Below are 13,034 nucleotides of genomic sequence, written 5' to 3' on the forward strand. Positions count from 1 at the left end.
GTTTCAACAACGCAAGTTTATTAGAAAAAAAGCCTTAGGCTTTTGAAGTGACAAAAGAGTAGTTTTGAGAAAATACACAAAACGTGAAGAAAATGTATTTTTTTTACACAAACGTTTATGAAACATGTAACAAAACAACACTAACAAAACAACAGGTATTGCTTAGTTCCACAAGAAAAACGGAAACAAAATTCAACAAAATTTTAAAAAAAACCAGCCAGTGTTCAGCAAGCACCAAGGAACCTGTTCCAAGGTCACAATGATCAACTCTTATCCGTTACGTGCACGCTGCGTAAAGTATGCCCATCCATAATTCCCAACTTGTTACCAGTGAAGCCTCTTATCTTGGACCTCTTTTGGACTTGCTTTGAATAATCAGGGAGTCATATGGCAGTGTCCTTTACTTTCTATACTACAATATTTGGGTTGACTTCTGTGAATTGCCTTGAAATGCCATGGGTACTTTGGAAGCTCCTCTCCAGCTTCCACCTCTGCATCTGTAGAGAGACAACATAAATTCAAAATTAATATGTCTATGACAAACTCAAATACTGCTATTCACATTTTCCCAACAATGACCCCCCTCCCCCCCCCCTCCCCCCCCCCCCCCCCCCCACACACACACACTTGAAAAAAGATATTGTAATGTGATACATGTAACACGATATTTGGGCGCATGCACATGTCAGTGCTGATAGTCAAGCAGTGAACAAAAAGATGTTGACAAATCATGTGAATGTTGCGAAGGCAGTGCAGGTTTGGTTTACAGCTATTGCACATACATTGCATGCAGAAACCATATGGTCTGCATGGGAAGTATGACCACAAGCAATGTTCACTCACTTAGCCATGTGAATGCATGTTTGTTTGAGCCACAAGAAAACTGTGATCACAGGAGGAAGCTAGGCCTATATATAATATGCTCGAGAAAATAAATGAGGAAAGAACAGATGTTTTGCTCCAACCCTGACAAACCTTGTGACAACCAAGCTTCACAGTAGCAGCACATAACAGACTTTGCATCCTATTCAGTTTCTTTGCATCAGGGTGTTGTTACTTAGATTCTGTTCTTCAGCATATAACAGTCACACATGTACACACACACACACACACACACACACAGAGCCGCACACATAACCAAACAAATATATAAACTTCTACATGTTTGTCAAAAGATATTGTAATTACCTACCTACTACCATCTTGCTTATCAGCTGCTTGGAATCTTCCCTGCTCTGCTTGGGCTAGTATTCAACTGCACCAGATTTCCCAGGAGATGCATGGTGTTGCACCATGGCTGAACAAAGTCATTTTTGTATTGAGTGTTCTTTTTCTAAGCAGTTAATTTGCTTTTTCCAGAGGAAAGATATTGGGTCTGCCTTCTCGTCGCCATAAATGGCGAACTCCGTGTTGTCCTTATTGCCGTGCGCATTCCGCTCAGCAACTCTAAAATAAGTCGTGGCTCAAAACACTCATGGCAACGTGCTTCAAACGTACACCACCGATGGTGATTTCTTGCTCCGTCCCAGCTGTTGCAAGGGCAGCAGCATAGTTTCCAGCCAATTTTCATTCTGGACGAAGAAGAATGCACAAACTTGATCTTCCGATTCGTTCGTAGCAATAGCAGACGACACTATCGACTCGCACTTTCTTTTTAAACTTCCGTCACGCCAGCCTCTACAACTGATCTGATTTTACTCGATAATCATCTCCTTTGCGTGTCAAGCACTGAAATCGGGGCAAAACGTGTATTTAACTGAAGTTTCCACAAAGATATCCCAGGAAAATCGCAGCTGTAGATATTTCACATCGCCTTTGGCAAGATCTGGCGGAAATGAAGAATATTGCATTCTGGGAAGGCCGAATCGAACCGAACGAGACCGAGCATAAACGAAGTTTAATATCCGCGATTCGATTGGTCAGCAGCGAAAATTGCTCATACGGAATTTCCCGGAATCTTCATCGGTTCTCTTCGGCTCATTGGAATGTCTTCTAGTTGCTGTTACTAACGGCGCGAAATCCGTAAACGGAAATTCCCGTTGTCCGCGGTATGAACTGATCGTAGCAAAGAAAAGACAACTCATTCCAGTCATGCTAACGTGACCACCGTTGACGATGTGTTTGACTCGCAGTCACCTCTCAAACATACGCATTTTTTTGCTGTTTTGTGTTTGTTCAATACACAATTGCATACACATACATTGTTCATTTAGCCGTTTTGACCGTTTATGATTAATTCTGATCTAAAATCAGTATATCAGAGTAACCAGAAGAGGTTCAAAATCCAAAATCAGAAAGAAAACGGAAATGACCAGGGAACAAAAAAATCACTTTTTTCACTGTGGTGTCTTCCCTTAACTTGGCTGTAGGGGAGATAATTTTGATAAAATATGTGTTGTGCTAAAGATGAATTCCCACAAAGAAGAGTGCTACTGCTATAATAAATCTGTTTCGTGCATTTTATTGTTACTTGTTCTGGTTAACAGGGTTATAAAAAATTGCATTAAAACTGTTTCTGCATTGGGACATTTACCAAAAATCAACAGCTTGGTTACTCACTGTGCAAGATGGACACCTTTTTTAAAATTATTATTTAATTGTCTTTTACATGTTAGTGGATATTTTAAAATGTTCTTACATAAGTTTGACTATTAATGCTCTGCCGAAAAATAAAAATAAAATTTAAAACATGTGATGAACCTTTACTTTCCTACCAAATGTGACAGATTGACAGCAGCGAGTGGCCTGATCGTGCACACACACATTCAATTCACACAACACAATTGATTCAGCAAAAATTGGGGCCACATTTACATCCAGTGTAATTTTTAAGGCTATGGTACTTTTTCAAGAAAGTACTGCAGTATACTATAGTAAACTACAGTAAAAGTACTATAGTACAAAATATACAGCAACAAAAGTACCACACTGTACTATAGTAAACTATAGTGAAAGTACTATAGTACAAATCTACCATGCCAAAAGTACCACGCTGTACTATAGTAAACTATAGTACAAGTACTATAGTACAAATGTACTATGACCAAAATACCACGCTGTACTACATTTTACTCTAGTAAACTATAGTACATGTACTCTAGTAAACTAGAGTTTACTATAGTAAACTATAGTTTACTAGAGTACATTTTTGCAAAAAAGTGACCAAAATACTATAGTACATTTAACTGTACTATAGTTTACTATAGTACATGTACCACAATGTACTATAGTACACACTAATGTATTGTACTATGGTACTTTTTGTACTATAGTTTACTATAGTACTAGTACTACAGTAAACTATGGTACACCATAGTACAATTCAATGTACCATAGTACTTGTACTATAGTAAACTATAGTATACCATAGTACAATTCAATGTACCATAGTACTTGTACTATAGTAAACTATAGTATACCATAGTACTTTTACTATAGTATACTATAGTACATAGTGTGGTACTTTTTTACTTGGGCTTCCAGTGCATTGTGTGCGATGTTCCATGCGACGACGAGGATGATGGAAATGCTATCGAGTGTTATGTGTGCAAAAATTGGGCACACCAGACTTGCACCGGCCTGAAAGATGACGTTTTCGGGAGTTTGTCGGATCCGCGTTTGCCGAATCTCCAGTGGGTTTGCATGCCGTGTCTTGACAAGAAGAGTCCCCCACAGTCACACTACGATAACAGGATGGACAAGCTCCTGGATTTGATCCCAATGATGCAGAACCTTGGCACCCGACTGGAACACTTGGAATCTGGACTGATGGGTAAGAAACTAGAGGAGAAGATAGAGGAGGTTGTGGATAGAAAGCTAGCAGCGATGATGGAGGAACAGAAAGAAGTAGAGAAGAGGAAAAACAACTTGATCCTAGTGAACGTGAAGGAAAGTACCAGAATAGAGATTGAAGAGAAGAAGAAGGATGATATAGAAGCTGCCAAACACATTTTTGGTATGCTGGTGGATATTGAAGAGGGAGATGTTGTTGAACCTGTCAGACTGGGGAAGGTGGGGGGCAACGCCCCCAGAATGCTCAGAGTCACAATCAGAAATGAGGAGAAAAAGAAGGAAATAATGAGAAAAGCTCCCACCCTGAATCGAGGAACAAATGACAGAAACAAAAAAGTGTACATTAACCATGACCAAACTCCCCTGCAGAGGCAGAAGTACAAGGACCTAAGGGTGGAGCTGGACCAAAGAGTGGCTGCAGGAGAGAAGAACCTGGTGATCAGACAGGGGAAGATTGTGGAGCGCAAGACATGGACCAAGACTGTTGACAACAACGAACAGACTGCCGTGAAGGACGACGCCACTGCTGCCAGCAAAGGCACGTCCAATGGCCGTCCCGAATGACTGAACAAAAGAAATGTAAATAGTGTACATAAAACTAAGGAAACAAAAAGAAAAAATCAGAAGGTAAATAGTGGTACAGATGCATGTAAAGTTGTTTACTCAAATGTTGATGGTTTCTTGAACAAGAAGGATGAGTTTATGACCCGCATTGACCAAATTAAGCCTAAGATTATTGCACTCACAGAAATTAAGGCAAAAAATTCACAAACTTTTAATGAGGGAGAGTTTATAATTCCCAACTATGATATGTTTATGAACAAGAATCACAAAAGAGGTGTAGCCTTGTATGTGGATAGTAAGTTGAACGCACGAGAGTGCGATGATGTTAACGTAAGTAACTTTGAGGAAAGCGTTTTTTGCACCTTTAACAGTGCAAACAAGGAAAGTGTTCTGTTGGGCTGTATTTATCGTAGTCCTAACACCAGCTCTGAGGAGAACGATAACAAACTATTCCAAATGATGAGGTCAAATGAAGTGGCACAGTACGACAAAGTATGTATTATGGGTGATTTTAATTTCCCAGGTGTTCGTTGGGATGGGGTGTGGACAGGTGAAAAGAACAACAACATAATAGAGCATATTCTTGACTCTTTTTTGATTCAGAAGGTTCAGGAACCTACCAGACGGAGAGTGGGCCAGAGGCCGACCCTGGACGATTGGGTTCTAGTTAATGAACAAAATTTAATTTCTGATGTTGATCACCTTGACCCTGTGGCCAAGAGTGACCATGATGTTTTAAGTTTCCAGTTGTACATTGCGCAACAAAAAGAAAATCAGGAGGCGAAATATAACTATAACCTTAAGAAAGGTGACTACAGTAAGTTTAGAAGAATAGTTAAGGAGCATGACTGGTCAAATCTGGCCGAACTCGGCGTGGAGGAGGCCTGGAGCTGCATAAAGACCGTGCTACATGATGGTATGGAAAAGTGTATTCCCAAGGTAAAGAAAACACATAAAAAAAATATGAAACCTAAGTGGTTGGATAATAAAGCCATGAGGCAGATAAAGAAAAAGCATAGCGCTTATAAGAGATATTTATGCACAAAGTCCGGACATGACTACCTAAGATACATTAAGATAAGAAATACTTGTACAAAAGACCTGAAAAAATCCCGTAAGGAATACGAAAAACAGATTGCAAAAGAAGGGAAGATAAACCCTAAGATGTTTTGGAAGTACGTCCAGGAGAGAATGAAGACTTCTACAGGTATAAGCACTTTGAAAAAGGTGGATGGATCTTTTGTGGTTGACGATATGGGTAAGGCAGAAACCTTAAATGAGTATTTTTCTAGCGTTTTTACACGCGAGGACGTGTCAGACATCCCGACTATGACGGAAGGCTGCTATTCAGATGGGGCATCCTTATCTGAAATAAGAGTGACACCCTTAGCAGTTAAAAAGAAACTGAAAGAGTTGGATGAAAATAAAGCCCAAGGGCCTGATCTAATCCCATCAAAGGTACTTAAGGAGTTGTGTGATGAACTATCTATCCCATTATGCTTGCTGTTCAACAAATCTTTGGAATCTGGAAATATACCAGGTGATTGGAAAACAGCGGAGGTAACCGCTATTTTCAAAAAGGGTACCAAGTCAGAACCAGGTAACTACAGACCAGTAAGCTTAACCTGTGTAACATGCAAGGTATTGGAGTCCATTGTTCGGGATTCTATAGTGTCTTATCTCACAGACAATAATTTATATGCTGACTGTCAGCATGGTTTTAGAAAAAGACGTTCTTGTGTCGCTCAACTCATAGAGGTCATGGAAGACCTCACAAAATTCGTTGATGAAGGTGAAGCCATAGATATAATTTACTGTGACTTTAAGAAGGCCTTCGATACTGTGCCGCATGAGAGATTACTCCTAAAGCTTGCATCGTATGGGCTTAGTTCCAGCGTCCTTCCCTGGATTCGGTCATTCCTGAGTGGCCGGTCCCAGAGGGTACGAGTTGGACAGGCAACGTCGAACCAAGCAGCAGTTCTCAGCGGAATTCCACAGGGCAGCGTTTTGGGGCCGGTTCTATTTACAGTGTTTATAAATGACCTACCAGATGTGGTTAGTGGTATAGTGAAGATTTTTGCGGATGATACAAAACTGTACAATAAAGCAACAAACAGTTCAGTCATGCAAAAAGACATACACTTACTTCAGGATTGGACAAATAAATGGAAATTATTTTTTAATGTTTCAAAGTGCAATGTTCTGCATTCTGGTAAAAAGAATCCCAAATATGACTACGTGATGACTGTCAATGATGCTATTGAAAAAATAAATGTATGTGATGAGGAAAAGGACATCGGTGTTGTTTTTGACAGCAATTTGTCATTCGACCCGCATATTCGAGGAGTTGTGTCAAAAGCTAATCAGAGGATTGGAATTATCAAACGAACGTTCTCATTTCTTGACAAGGACACCTTCTTAAAGCTATACAAAGCCTTTGTGAGACCACTGGTGGAATATGCAAATGTGGTGTGGAGCCCATTCCTCAAGAGACAGTCTCAGACAATTGAGAGGGTGCAGCGTCGAGCAACTAAAATTCTAAAGGAGTGCCGGGATAAGTCTTACGCGGACAGACTCAAATACCTAGACCTCCACTCTCTGAAGGGAAGGAGGACAAGGGGTGACCTAATACAAACATATAGAATTATAAATGGGGTGGATGACATTGACATGCACAAAATATTCACATTCAAGCAGACAGACAACACCAGAAACAGCCACGGAAAAATCTTTGTTCAACACTGTAAGACTAACAAGCGCAAGTTTTCGTTTTCTCAAAGAGTTGCTAACAATTGGAATGCACTACCCGCTAACATAAAATTCGCACCCACAGTAGACGCCTTCAAAAACTTCTTGGACAATTCTCCAAAATTTCTTAACCTTTTTTACGACTTTGATTGAAAGCATTGAAAGAATAGGGATTTAGGCATGCAAAGTATCTGACAAAGAAGGGGCACCAATAAGGCCTCGCGGCCTTCGGCTAACAAATATAGCCGCCCCTATATACTACTACTACTACTACTATCTTAGTCGAACGACCCGGGAGCGCTGACTCAGTGACTGCTTGCGGGCAGGAAGTCGACCGGTGACGGTGTTAAGATAAGATAAGATAAGATAAGATAAATTGCAGATGTCTAAGGCCGCGAGGCCTATATCTGATCTTTTGATCAGTACTATTAATTTTCCTAACTTTGAAATGGCCTAGTGTAACGATCTTTTGATCGTGCCTTATTGTCTAAACTTTCTTCCGGTGTCGTATATATTTGGCTGAGAGTGGCATTGTGATTGTGATTTCCAGAAAAGACAGAAAGACCTCAGTGTTTCGCGACTGTGAACCGAATGTCCCACACATACTTAATTAGAACGAATTGAGTTTAGCTTTGCTTTTTCACATGCTAGAGATACGCCTTCAATCTTGACTAACGCTGTTGGATATATCGAACAACCATTTACTGACGGTCAACCAAAAAACAGTCTTTGGGTAAAAACTTATGCAAAGGTGATTTGTCCTCGTGCGATACGACAGGCACGTACAGTCAGGGTCAATCAAGGTCGTTCGTCCAGATCCATTTTTGATGCCACAAGGACAAAACAAACGGGATAACAGAACATTATCGACATCAGCTACATTGTTTACAGAAACACTGATTTCCTTTGCGTTCCTCCTACCCAGTTTGTTTGTGGTGAGATTGTCCAACTTTTCAGTATGCATTACTGGCATGCAATATTTCAGTTAATTATGATTGTACGTAAGCTTCTGAGATTGCTGGTCAGGATACCATTAGAATGGGGCAACGTCTTGATACAAGGAATCTTAAGGAGGCCAAACAGTAAAGCGATCAGGAGTGCTACACCTAATAAAATCCTTGCCCTGCCATGGAACAAGCAAGAGACTGAAGATGCTACCAAGGGAGAAAACCTTGCCCTAACATGGAACAAGCAAGAGACTGAAGAAGCTAACAAGGGAGAAAACCTTGCCCTGACATGGAACAAGCAAGAGACTGAAGATGCTAACAAGGGAGAAAACCTTGCCCTAAAGTATATCAGTAAGGAGATTTGGGACACAGAATATGTTGCACTGAAGAAAGGTCTGCGGGGGGTATGTCCTGTTTTGGCCTTCCAGAAAGGCAGCCTGTCCTGGGTATTCCAGTTTAGTCCTTGTACACACACTGTAATCACCCTCCTCCCTGTTATACCTGTGTTCTTAAACGCTTGTGACGCCATGAAGTATGAGTGTTTGAGGCTGGCATCACTCCAACGAAATTCAGACATGTTACCCCCGAGGACAAGAGTTATTGTTCTTGCTGCTGAGGGTTACTACTACAGCACAACCCTACAGGCAGCGCTTTGCTTTGCATGCGGACAGCATCATGGAACAAGTCATCTGCCTGGCTGTGAATTCAACACTGATAATATTCCTTTTCGCCGGTGCCCTCTTCCTCCTCTACCTGAGTCCCTCCCATCTCTCCAAGATTTGAATTTGAATGTTGTCAACCCCAACCCAAATCCTCTGGCTCTGCTACCACTACCTCAGCCACCCCTACCCATTCAGAATCTGAGTGTTGTTGTCAACGCCAACCAGGGTGGTGTTGCCAATCCTGTTCAGAATCCTTCTGCACGACAACCCCAGCCACTGAACCCCGTGCAAAACCTCTCTCTTCCACAGATAGGTCTGCCACCTTCTGTACACAATCTGCGAGGTGTTGCAAACCCTGGCCACTATGGGTTTCCACCACGTCAACGGCTGCCACCAGGAAATGCAGATGCCTCAGCTGGGGAAAGTGTCAGAAATCATCTTGCATCTGATGCAGCTTCTGGCAGATCGACTTGGCAGCGGTTTCATGACGATGCTGAAGGTACTGAGTCTTGTCTGTACAGTGGAACCTCCCTTTTAAAACCTAAACAAAACTGAGAAATTCCGGGCTTAAACAGAGGGAGTCTTAAAATTGGGTAAAAATTACAGAGGTTATGACCAGAAAATCTGAGAAAACAGGGTCTTAAAAGGGTGGCAGTCTTAGATTGGGGAGTCTTTTAAGGGGGGGGGGGGGGGTCCACTATATCTGCAACACTATCACTGTGTTAGTTTCAAAGCAGCTTTGGGTTTTGTTTAAAATTTGTTTCACTCTGTCACCAGAATTTTATTCAATGATCTTTGAAGACTTTCTCTCTCTCTCTGTTTGATATGTTCTTTCACAAACTAGTATTTTGCCTATAGTGCTAAAACATGTTATGTTACATTTTAAGGTAACAAGGTTATGCAGTAGTTCTCATCACTTGGTTACTGTGCGTGTCGAGCATATAACCAGAATAAAGTGAAAGTAACCAGATTGTAAGTATCAGTATGCAATAATATATAATAATATATATCAAAAAGCTACAAACGCCTAGCGGAACCACTGATACTGTTTTGTGTTTCTTGCAGGTGCTGTTGGTGGCCAGCAGGTAGAGAGAGGTGGTGCAGACAGACCTGCAGTGAATGCCCGAGGCCAGACAACCCTGCAGGCACATCCTCAAGGTCCAGTTGCGTCTCCGGAACCTGCAGCAACGAGAGGCCTGTGCCGAAGTTGTCGTGATCAGCCAGCTGACATCTTGTTCGGTCCGTGCAGTCACATCATCTGTTGCCAAATGTGCTCAGAGAGTGTCGAAGACTGTGATGTCTGTGGCAGACACGTGGATGCAAAGATCAAGGTTTACCGAGCTTAATGTGAGTGCGAATTAATAATAATAATCAACGCTTATAAAGCGCAAAACACAGAATTATTCTGTGGGAAAAGTGGAGAGGGTATTGGAATGGGAGCAAAATTTGAAGACAGAAGAATTCTTTTCTGCCTTGAAATGAAACTACAACCCACATTTTTTCATTATGGAAAGGAAACACAATATTAACACAATTCAAATTCTTCAGTTTTGGCTGTTTCATTTGTGGAACTTTTTTTTAACTCTATTCCGAGTATTCGTAATGATAAAGTTGGTCATATATATGAATTAAAAATAATGCATCGATATCATGTATGATTTTTTGCGTAACATTTTGTTGCTTCTTTACTGTTGCAGTTTTGCTGCTCCTTGGCTGGATTTGCTGGATCTTCTCATGACTCACATCTTATCTTCTGCCTCGGGCTGGAAAATATTTTGCGTAATCTACTGTCTGGTGGCTGAGAGACGTTGCTGACAACCTTCGCTGAACACAGAATTTGCAGTTTTGCTGGAGATCTGTGCCAGCAGCTAAAGAATCAGAACCACCAGACAATGGATCAGAATGATCCTGGGTCTCGACATGCCTGTCGGTTTGTCTGTTCCATCGATCTTTCTGTGCACAGAGCACAAACCTTCACCAACCATTGATACTGAAGGGATCCAATTTGACACAGTGCAGATATTTGTTTATGTTGGCAGTCTTTATGAAGACATTTTTCATTTCACAAAGACATTGTAATGCTAGAAAAACATTTGTGGCTGATTTCTTTTCATCGTGCAACTATCTACAACATCACTCCAGTTTTAACGTTACTGACTGTTATTGACCGCAGAATACTTTTCATCATGCAACTATCTACAACATCACTCCAGTTTTAACGTTACTGACTGTTATTGACCGCAGAATACTTTTCATCATGCAACTATCTACAACATCACTCCAGTTTTAACGTTACTGACTGTTATTGACCGCAGAATACTTTTCATCACGCAACTATCTACAACATCACTCCAGTTTTAACGTTACTGACTGTTATTGACCGCAGAATACTTTTCATCACGCAACTATCTACAACATCACTCCAGTTTTAACGTTACTGACTGTTATTGACCGCAGAATACTTTTCATCACGCAACTATCTACAACATCACTCCAGTTTTAACGTTACTGACTGTTATTGACCGCAGAATACTTTTCATCACGCAACTATCTACAACATCACTCCAGTTTTAACGTTACTGACTGTTATTGACCGCAGAATACTTTTCATCACGCAACTATCTACAACATCACTCCAGTTTTAACGTTACTGACTGTTATTGACCGCAGAATACTTTTCATCAAGCAACTATCTACAACATCACTCCAGTTTTAACGTTACTGACTGTTATTGACCGCAGAATACTTTTCATCGCGCAACTATCTACAACATCACTCCAGTTTTAACGTTACTGACTGTTATTGACCGCAGAATACTTTTCATCATGCAACTATCTACAACATCACTCCAGTTTTAACGTTACTGACTGTTATTAACCGCAGAATACTTTTCATCATGCAACTATCTACAACATCACTCCAGTTTTAACGTTACTGACTGTTATTGACCGCAGAATACTTTTCAGAAGAGAGGTATAAATGATTATTTTTCTTGTTGTTTGTCAGAACATTTATTTTATCTGAGCTGATTGTACTACGTACAGTGTTCTGTGACAGAATATTTTGCTTAACCACTGCCTTGTTTTAAATGGAAACATGTTATGGAACTTTAGTGAGAGTACAGTACATGTACGTGTACTATAGAATGCTGACATTTTCAAATGAGTTTATATGGATACAAATTCGGTATAATATAGTACTGTGAGGTTACCCTCATTAGAATTCGCATGCTTTCTCACTGGGGAAAGGGAGCTGCCATACAGTACTGTGCTACCCATTGTTTTTCTTCTTTTTCCTGCATGCGTGTATTCATGTTTCCAAACCTTAGACTTTCGCTGTAAGCTTGGGATATTTATTGTACCAATGCGTGCACACTAGGGGTGTGACTGTGAGTCAGTACTAAGGTGACTCTGGGAAATAAATCCCTCGCCGAACGTGGGGGTCGAACCCGCCCCGATAGCAACATAGCGGTTTTAAGCCAGCGCCACTACTGACTGAGTTATTTCACTTGGTAGTTTTACAAAGATTGCTTGTTTAAGTGAGACTTAATTTTCAGATTGAAATCTATCCACCCCTTGTTAGGTTTTGCATTAGGCCTATTATGTGCATGGGGTGTATAAAATGTGCTTGCATTAAAACTATACCCGCGTAGCATCATATTAATCTTTAAGCTCTGGTGACACCTTTTCGAGTGCCTGTGCTTCCAGTAGACCTAACTCAAGTCAATTTGAGAGGCTGCTGAAGATGTGTGCCTTTTTTGTGCCTTTTTTATGCTTGTTAAAAAAAAGACCATGTGTTTGTTTTAATTCCTCCCTATAAAGCAACAATGGCAAAAACAAAAACAAAACGAAGAAATCAAATCGAAAGGAAACATACAAGTTTGAAATATGCAAAAATATTGTTGATTGTGGCTGAAAAGATCACAATTTTATAGCAATAGATGTGCTAATTCCTCTCCCTTCGGAGACGTCCGGAGAAGAAAATATATGTGACAGTGCAAGAGAATATCAAACCAAAGTTGTACATCATGAGTTTAGGGCAAAAAGTAGAAACGCTCAAAATGGGATGAAAACATGAACATTGTGATACAGATTCATCATCTTTGATGTCCTGTAATCTGTGCCATTAAGATGTTTCATGCAAAAATTCAAGTTTTCCCCCAAATCATCGTTAGTGTTAAAGCAAGATTCAGACAGATGACGGTGAGATGTATATAATACAAACTGTCGGAACGACATACTTCAGCTCAGCGTCTTGCATTAGAGGCGGCCTTTAATTGAGCCCAAAGTCGACTTCAAAACTCAGTGCTAAAGCTCCGTGG

The 13,034-nt window shown here is 40.6% G+C and overlaps 1 protein-coding gene across 1 annotated transcript; it reads left to right on the forward strand.

The window, feature by feature from the left end:
* The first annotated feature begins 6,106 nt into the window (after positions 1-6,106).
* Positions 6,107-12,481, forward strand: LOC138961506 (uncharacterized). Its single transcript, XM_070333158.1, has 3 exons — positions 6,107-9,212; positions 9,779-10,060; positions 10,411-12,481. The coding sequence occupies exons 1-2, from the start codon at positions 8,063-8,065 to the stop codon at positions 10,057-10,059; spliced, it is 1,431 nt and encodes a 476-aa protein (XP_070189259.1). The 5' UTR covers positions 6,107-8,062; the 3' UTR covers position 10,060; positions 10,411-12,481.
* Positions 12,482-13,034: the final 553 nt, after the last annotated feature.

The sequence above is a fragment of the Littorina saxatilis genome, linkage group LG3 (genome assembly GCF_037325665.1).
Source record: "Littorina saxatilis isolate snail1 linkage group LG3, US_GU_Lsax_2.0, whole genome shotgun sequence".
Classification (NCBI taxonomy): Eukaryota; Metazoa; Mollusca; class Gastropoda; order Littorinimorpha; family Littorinidae; genus Littorina; species Littorina saxatilis.

What these genes read in the sequence shown, in the direction of transcription:
- LOC138961506 (XM_070333158.1), top strand. Translation starts at nt 8,063, where the DNA reads ATGCATTACTGGCATGCAATATTTCAGTTAATTATGATTGTACGTAAG. An exon ending in GTTTCATGACGATGCTGAAG is followed by an intron (nt 9,213 to 9,778) that starts GTACTGAGTCTT and finishes TGTTTCTTGCAG; the next exon opens with GTGCTGTTGGTGGCCAGCAG.